Source organism: Indicator indicator, chromosome 2 (genome assembly GCF_027791375.1).
Source record: "Indicator indicator isolate 239-I01 chromosome 2, UM_Iind_1.1, whole genome shotgun sequence".
NCBI classification, from domain to species: domain Eukaryota; kingdom Metazoa; phylum Chordata; class Aves; order Piciformes; family Indicatoridae; genus Indicator; species Indicator indicator.
In genome coordinates, this window is record NC_072011.1 from 8,883,189 (window position 1) to 8,892,198 (window position 9,010).

Sequence of the window (9,010 nt, forward strand, 5' to 3'; positions counted from 1 at the left end):
GCCATGGCCAAAGTCCTGTCTCTCTGATTTCCAGGATGTTCCTGCCCATCTCTCAGCACACCACCCACCCCAAGCTGGTTTCATCTGTGGCAGATGCTTATAGCAAGGAAGTGTCCTCAGCCACCACAGTTTCTTCCTTGCCTTCACATGCAAAGGACTACACCACACTCCTGTTCTACATCCCAGTTTCTCCCACCACAATTGTGCCTCAGCCTGCTTCCCTTCCACATACAATTGTGTAGTCCATTAACAAGTTTGCATGAGCAGTCCTTTGACATCTCCAATTATTCTGCTCCTGAAGGAGAAACATGGCAGCCTACTCTCACCTCTCCTATCTCCTGAGAAAACCTTTTGGTTTTAAACCAGGTTACTCTGAGGGCAGAGTGAGGTAGGCAGCCTGTGGTTCTGGTGCTGTGACCTGCTGAGGGGCAGAAGAGGCAGGACAGAAACGTGTGGGCCACAGAAATGTGTGGGCCAAGAACAAGCTGCTTGTGCAATAAGCAACAAAAAGAGAAATCAATCACAGGTGCTGCAGCTCTTGCCCTGTTCTCAAGATTTCACAGTGAGCAGAGCAGAGGGAGAAACACCTAGGAGTTCTGAATGCTGCTGGAGATGTTGAATCAAAAGCACCTTCTGGTGAGGCAGCAGAGGGAGAAACACCTAGGAGTTCTGAAAGCTGCTGGAGATGTTGAATCAAAAGCACCCTCTGGTGAGGCAGCAAAGGGAGAAACACCTAGGAGTTCTGAAAGCTGCTGGAGATGTTGAATCAAAAGCACCTTCTGGTGAGGCACCACAGGGCACCCAAGACTGAGTCAAAGCTCCAATACAACTGAAATAGCAAGGTAAGGCCTTAGGCACTTTGTGAAAGAGTTTGGAAAGAATTGGCATGAAAATAAAATGCCAATTGACTTTAGTACAGGGGCTTGGGAGGACGTATGGATGAGAGAGGCATGTGGAGGTCTGCGTAGTTCAGATGAATACTAACATTCTTAGGACTAGAAAGTGTAGTGCTGTTGCCCCTAAAGCATTTGTAATGTATGCTGTCACAGACCAAACCCACTGACCATGGGAGATGACACCACAACTACCTACAGTTTACTGTGAGAAACAGCAATCCCTACCATTTATACACAAGTTCAAGTGCCACCTGAGCTGGCTCACAATTCGCTACAGAACAACAGCAAAAGCATGGGTGGTACTACTACAAGGGCTTTAGGGTTTAAGGGGAAAGGAGAGGGTCTGTAATGTGTGTTCACTCACCTGCCAAAGTGAGGGCATTCAACCTCGAGGAGTATCCACGATAGGTGTTCCTTGCCACCTGTGTCGCAAACACACTGCTCCAAGGAGGACTCAAAATGGCCCCTGGCAGGACTTCTGCCAGAGAAGGGCCATGAGGATGATCAGAGGGCTGGAGCACCTCTCCTACAGAGACAGACTGAGAGAGTTGGGGCTATTCAGTCTGGAGAAGAGAAGGCTCCAAGGAGACCTTCTTGTGGCTTTCCAGTATCTGAAGGGGGCCTACAAGAAAGCTGGGGAGGGACTTTTTAGCATGTCAGGTAGTGACAGGACTAGGGGGAATGGAGCAAAGCTAGAAGTGGGTAGATTCAGACTGGATCTTAGGAAGAAGTTCTTTACCATGAGGGTGGTGAGACACTGGAACAGGTTGCCCAGGGAGGTGGTAGAAGCTCCATCCCTGGAAGTTTTTAAGGCCAGGCTGCATGTGGCTCTGAGCAACCTGATCTAGTGTGAGGTGTCCCTGCCCATGGCAGGGGTTTGGAACTGGGGGATCCTTGAGGCCCCTTCCAACCCTGACAATTCTATGATTCTATGATTCAGTAGTAGCTAAGATGAACTAGGGTTCGTGCTCATATCTGGCTCACACACAACAAACTTCTGAGTGAGGCAGCTGATGGGCTGAGAGCCTTCTCTATCAGCTGAAGGGCCGCAGCTGTTGACTGAGATATGTACATGACGGCGGACACTGGGGAGTGCTTTGGTTTGCCTGTCAAAAAGTTTTTAGGGATGTCAGGTTGGGTGCACCTGCCCCATATGCATAAACCATACATCATCTGCTGCATCAGTCTGAGGCTAAAGATTCTGTAGCCATCTCATCTGCTGCAGGGCAATGCTCTTATAGTGTATTTAAACAGGACTTTCAAGGAGACGAGTACAGCTTGTGTGAGGGAGAGGGATGCACTGGTACATAAGTCTCAGATAATCCTAAAGAATAGGTGGGGTTGATATCTTTTGAGAACTGGCCACTGATTAGTGGGAATACCTTAAGGAGAAGGGGCTGAAGTGGGAATCGGTCATGCACCTTTTAGGATTCAAGAAAAGGGACACATGTTCTGAAGCAAGAGAGAAATAAAATGGGTATTTGGGATTCTCATAAAATAGCCATTGGACTAGGCAGCAGAAACTCTTGGTGTCAGGGCCTCAGGTTTCTCACAAAATCTCACTTCAGCAACTTGCCTTCCTTCTTCAGACCTTGTCTCTTGCAGATACCAATTCTGAATGTACTAGGGAAGTGGCTCTTTAACTTGGCTGAAGAAGGGTTACTGTGCCAAAAGCCTGTTTCTAACGGAAGGCTGGAGTCCTGTGGCCTCCATTTTCAAAGGTTCAGTCTAACACATCCTAAATTAACTCACCAGGCAACAGGGTATGAAATCGGACATGACCGATTGATCCTTCAGCATTGATTCAAAGCGAAACTAATGGAATGTAAAGAAAATGCAAGAATCCATGTTACTGTAGCAGCCACTCTACAAAACAAAATTTCATTTCTGAGATGGGTAGAAGTGTAATGTTTGAAGAGCCAACTAAAACAAGGCATGGGGGTGTCACAAACTATTGCTGTACAGATCGAGCCTTGAGGGGATGGTTTGGTTAGATGTCACCGACTAAAATAATTGCATGATAATTTTGGCTAGAGGCACCATCTGATCATCTGATGATTTTTAAACTGTGCATGGACAGTTCAGCTACTGAATGAGTAGTCAACTGAAAAGTCAGCTCAGTGTACCACATCTGTGCTTTGGCTCTTGGGGGAAAAAAAGAAGATGTCTTAGCACTGTCGAAGGAAAGGCTCAGCCATAGCAATAAGCAGTGCTGCAGGCTTCTTCTGCAATGCTTTAAGACACCAACCAGGGGCTTTCTCCTAAGGTAAGCAGCACAAAAATAATTCTTCCTAGGGCAGCACAGAGCGGGCAGGTCCCTGCTGAAATTGAAGCATCGCGAGTGAAACCCAGGAGTATTTGTTTCTTAGCATTTAATTTCTTCTGTCCAGAAATTTAAGATTTAACTTCACTTTTTCCAATCACAGCAGATGAAAACCTGGCAGGAATTTAATACAGAAGTCATTTGAATAGTGGCAAAAGATCGAAAAAAATTAAAGAAGTAACAAAAACAAGAAATAAACTTCCTCCAAAGGGAGTGGTGGATTTCCATTGAGTTCTAACTGATTATATGCACAAATGTTTATTGTTTGAAATAACTATATAGGAATAATTGGAGAGATACAAAGGTACTCAGATAGTACAATGAAAAATCTGTCAGGTATGTACTATCTATACTGAAAATTACATATTTCCAATATACTTGCCTAGTATATTAGAACACTAGAATTTCTAGTCTACTAGTAGAATAGAAATAATGATAATTGTTGATATTTGAGATTAGCCTCTTACAGCAAACTGAAATTACTCTGTTACATAGAACTCAAATAACACCAGGGAAGGAAAAGGTAGAAAATTCAGATGCACATTGCTGTGACGAGGTTGTAAAGTACTTTTGGCTAATTTCCTAGCAACTCTGGCTTTTGTAGCTATAGACTAGCTTTCTTACTTCATACACAGTGTTCATTATGTTAATATTTATACTGCAGTTCTACCCGTGCAGATTTAAGAGAGTCTGAGTAGAATAAGCTCATTTAGAGAGCTGCTCTCTCAGCTGCTAAGAAAGTGAAGATAGGGATGTTTAAAGGCTGCTAAAAGCAACATAAGAAACCAACACATCTGAAGAGCCAGAGTGGTCTGTTTATACTCCTCTTCTTGTCCTCTCTCACCCCAAATGGTTACTTTTACTTTCTGTTCCAAAACAGGCCACAGTAATTCCTGCTGCTAGAAGAATGCCGCACGTCATCTTTGGGATTAAAATGTGTCTCCTTTCCCTTTTTTTCTGCATTCACATTTTATCATCTCACTTCAGCTTAGTTGGTTTTGGGGGGTTTTTGCTCAGTCTAGCAATTTTGGATAGGGGTCTGCAAATACACCCAAAGCTCCTTTACTTACCTGTTGCATTGCTGTTGTTCAGTCATCTTTCAGGGGAAGTGGTACAGAGCTTATAATAAGCAACTGCCACGCACTTGTACTTGACCTCTTGAGTACTCTGGTGTCACGGTTTGAGACCACTCAGCCAGCAGCTACTGAGTCCGCTCAATTAGCAACTATGCATCATGCAGCTGCTCGCTCACTCCTAATCCCCCCTGGTAGGGTGGGGAGGAGGAAATCCTACGAAAGAAAGGGCAGGGAGGGTTTTTCACCAGTTGTGGTCACAGGCAACAGACAGAATTGACTTGTGGAAACAAAATCAATTTCATTTAAACAAATGGTGGTGATTTAAACAAAATCACCACTGATTTGCTAATTGAATCAGAGGAAGACAATGATAACTACAACCTGATTGTAAATGCACCTTCCCCCCACGTCTCCCTTTTTCCTTGGCCCTCCTGAGCTGTTACCTCCTCCCCACCAGCAGTAGAAGGGGACAGGGAATGGGAGTTGTAGTTAGTCCCAGTCCTTGTTTCTGCTGCTCATTCCTCTTCAGGGGCAAAAATTGCTAACACTACTCCCCCATGGCAATGTGGAGTCCCCCCCATGGGAGACAGTCCTTCATGAACTCCTGCAGCTAGCGTGGGCTCCTTCCATGGGAGACAGTCCTCCCAGCAGCAGATTGCTCTAGCACAGGCCTTGCTCGGAGTAATTGCCTTTTTTGGGAGTAGTCTTCAGGTCCAGTGTGGGGTCTTCATGGCCTGCAGGCAACATTCCTCCCCACTATTGATCATAAAGTGCAACAAGACCTCAGCCTGCCAGCCCAGCTGGGCTGAAGCAGAATGGCTGCTCTGTCATGCCTCCCCACCTCCTTCCTTACTGACCTGGGGAAGCATGACACTCCTCTCCAAAGTAAAAGAGCTCCCAAAACAAACTCACCCAATAGGTTTTCCCCCTCTTAAGATATTTATTGTAGGGGTGCTGATTGGTTTGGCCTTGACCAGGAGGTTATGGAGTCTCCTTCTCTGGAGACTTTCAAGACCCATCTGGATGCATTCCTGTGCGACCTGTACTAGCTTCTATGGTCCTGCTCTGGCAGGGGAGTTGGACTTGATGATCTTTGGAGGTCCCTTCCAACCCCTAACATCCTGTGATCCCGTGAAAAACAGGGTCAATATTGTTAGCAACGTTTTCCAGTAAACATTTCAACATATTAATATCTTTATGCCCACCCAATCTATGAACGTCTTAACACTCATCCCACCTGTGACATTGCAACAATCAGCTAGCTGCTTCGTATAAAATCCATATGAAGTCAAAATAAATATCTGACATTGCACTTCGAAGATGAGGAAAACAGACTGCAATGAATCTGGATAACTTTTTTCCCCCATGTATCTTGTTTCAGTGATGTACATGGGAGAGAAGCTATGGGGAAAGAGGATATTCCAGGTGCTTCACAATAACTAGGGAAATGTTTAACTTGCTAGGTTTCCTCAGCCAGATTCCTCTGTCTAAAGGGAAGCTCCCTGTGTAGATTCAAATTTGCAGAAAAAAACCAAAACAACCAACCAAAGGCAAAACACAGAAATGTAATAATAAAGCCTGCAGGATGCCTATGCAGAGAACACCTGCACTGTTGGTTACAAATGAAAATTCTTAGTCTTAGTGTGGATAAATAGAGACTCCAAGCAGAATCATGCTATGGGGGATTATATCAGAAACTATAACCAAGTTGAATGGATAATGGTGATGTCACTCGGTAGTTCTATCAAGTAAAAGTATGTAACATTTTGGGTACTGCAGCCAGCCACTCTTAAGAAAACTTAGAAATTGCACTTTACTGAAAGTTGTAGGTTACTGGAATTTGGGAAGTTTTCAAAGCACAGTAGCATTAAAAATTTAAGCACAGAACCTAAGGTAGGTATGATGTCAGTTACTTTCAATATTTTATTGCCACGTTAGCAGGAAGAATTCCAGTGACACGACACTGAGTGTGCAGTGCATTTGTGAATAAACAGGCAGAGACCTTACATTTCAATTCCCCACTTGAAGCTCCTGAATAGTTTTTAGAGAAGCATTTGGCAGCAGAATGTGGATCGATATGCTGGTGAATCAAAGTGCTTCTGGGAAAGTGGTAATTAAAAGATCAAGTCACACTCAGAGATAGAGACCTCCACATCACCCCATTATGTAACCCCTATTTTACTTATCTCTTCTGTTGAATCTTATAATTAACAACAAAGTCTTGGTGATTCATTAAGACTTTAAATGCATAAAATTAAGAATATTAATCATAGAAGCACCCTTAATTTATTAACATTATCCTAGAACTGAGACTATTTATACATGTACAGCTATGTGTAAATTAGCTATCTGTTTGTAGTTTCAGGAATCCGAAGGAGAAACTTGTGGATTGTTACCCTGGTAAATGGGAAAATATTAGATGGCTGACACTAATAATTCTATTACCTTGGGGTACAAAACAAAACATTTTTCATTCAGAGTTCTAGGATACTTCTGAAAACATTAGCAAACAAATGAAAGCCACAAATGTTATATGTTATTCTAGTAGTTTTTCACACAAAACTATGGCACAGCCACAGGCAATGGAATGAAGAGGGGAGTAGAATTAAACTATAGTTAGCAAAGGATTTGCAAAGTAAAAACCCCCAACCAACCAACCAAAAAAGCTAAACCAAAAAACAGTCTTCTTTCTTAGCAGGAAGAAAATAGTGTAAAACTGTGGGCAGCTAAGAAGCTCCATGGCTTACAGTTGAAATCAATCACTCTTAAAATAATCTCACATTTGCATCTTTCACCAGTAATCATAAAACCTGCCTTCATTTAAAGACCCATTATGTAGACAATAATAATGAATTTCTAAGAGCTCTCCTGCTATCAGAAGAATGTGTATGAAAGATCATTATTTTAAAAAAGAGAAATACTAAAACACCCATTTCCAAAAGAAATCCAGTGTTGTACTAAAATAACATTTGAGGTTTTTTTGGGTTTTGGACTTCAGGTATGAACTTCTGACCATGGGGGACTGGAACCTGTTGGGCAGCATCCTTGAAGAAGTGCACATCCACTCCACGATAGTTGGCAAAATCTGGCTCACAATCCTGTTCATATTCCGGATGCTGGTGCTGGGAGTGGCTGCCGAAGATGTCTGGGATGATGAGCAGTCTGAGTTCATCTGCAACACAGAGCAACCTGGCTGCAGCAATATCTGTTACGACAAAGCCTTCCCCATCTCTCTGATCAGATACTGGGTGCTGCAGATTGTGTTTGTCTCTTCTCCATCACTAGTGTACATGGGCCATGCACTCTACAGATTGAGGGCTCTCGAGAAAGAGCGACAGAAGAGAAAGGCCCAGCTGCGAGCCCAGCTAGAAGATCTGGAGCCCATGCCTGAGGAGCAAAGGAGAGTGGAGAGGGAGCTGCGTAAGCTGGAGGAACAGAAGAAAGTGAATAAGGCACCCCTGAGAGGGTCTTTGCTGCGCACCTATGTCCTACATATCCTGACCCGGTCAGTGGTTGAAGTGGGCTTTATAATAGGTCAGTATCTTTTATATGGGTTTCACATGTCCCCCCTTTACAAATGCACTCGGCCCCCTTGCCCTAACACAGTGGATTGTTTTGTGTCCCGGCCCACAGAGAAGACCATCTTTATGGTTTTCATGAACAGCATCGCTGCAGTCTCCCTATTCCTCAACATTCTCGAGATCGCCCACCTGGGCCTCAAGAAGATCCAGAAGAGCCTCTGTGGGTGGCCACGGTGTCCGGTGGGCCCTGCCAAGGAGGAGACCATCCTCTACAACTCCAAAAAGAGCTCTATGGTGTCGCCGGCTTGCCCGGCCAGCGACGCCTTCCCGCCGTGCCCAGCCACTGCCCCGCCGCCACCCCACGCTCCCGCTGCTGCCCCAGCTCGCGCTCCCGGGGCGGCGGCGCCTCCCGGCCGGCAGCACCGCGGAGAGCTCCGGGGAACGCCACCGCCGCGCCGCCGGCACGGCTCGGCGCAGCACCACGGGCAGCAGCCGCCGCCTTCCTCCAGCAGCGAGGAGGCGCCGCGGGCCGCGGCGAGCGGCCCCACGGGGGAGACAGGGGCGGCGGGCGCGGCCCGGCGGGCGCCCCGCAAGCACAGCCGGGTGAGCGTCTGCCGCGACCTCGATGAGGAGCGCGGCAACTCCCCGGACAGCGGACACTGCCCCGGCACCCGCAAGTCCAGCTTCCTCTCCCGCGTCCTCACCGGCAGCCGGGCGGGCAGCGACAGCGAGAGCGCCGCCTCCCGCTGCGGCTCTGGCCCTGGCCCTGGCTCCGGCTCCGGCTCGGGCTCGGAGGGGCAGCGCCTTGAAGAGGGCGTCCCACCCATCAGCCCGCCGCCCGCCGCCGCCATGGGACGCCGCGTCTCTATGGCAAGTAGCAGACCGCGGGAGGGGGGCGACGAAGGGTCCCGGGCGGGGCGGGCCTGCCCGGTTGTCTGTCCCGGCCCTGCAGGGCAGGGGGTGAGCCAAGGGGCAGAGAGGCTTGGGTAATTCCTCCCGCACAGCCTAGGGACCGCGTGTCCGCCCGGGTCAAGCCGAGCGCTCGCAGGCTTGGTCACCTTCTGAAGGGAAACCGAAATCACGCCATGGTATTAATGAATGCTGAGATCGCTGAGGCACCGAATCTCGGCTTCTCCAGGTTCGTTACATCACCCCTAGACGGGGCTAGTCGGGGACTGTCTCGGGGAAACGTGT

At 47.0% G+C, this 9,010-nt stretch overlaps 1 protein-coding gene across 1 annotated transcript; it reads left to right on the forward strand.

Moving 5' to 3' along the window:
* Positions 1-7,309: 7,309 nt before the first annotated feature.
* GJA10 (gap junction protein alpha 10) lies at positions 7,310-8,806 on the forward strand. The gene has a single exon (XM_054393296.1). It carries the CDS (start codon positions 7,310-7,312, stop codon positions 8,804-8,806), a length of 1,497 nt encoding a protein of 498 aa, XP_054249271.1.
* The last annotated feature ends 204 nt before the right edge of the window (positions 8,807-9,010 follow it).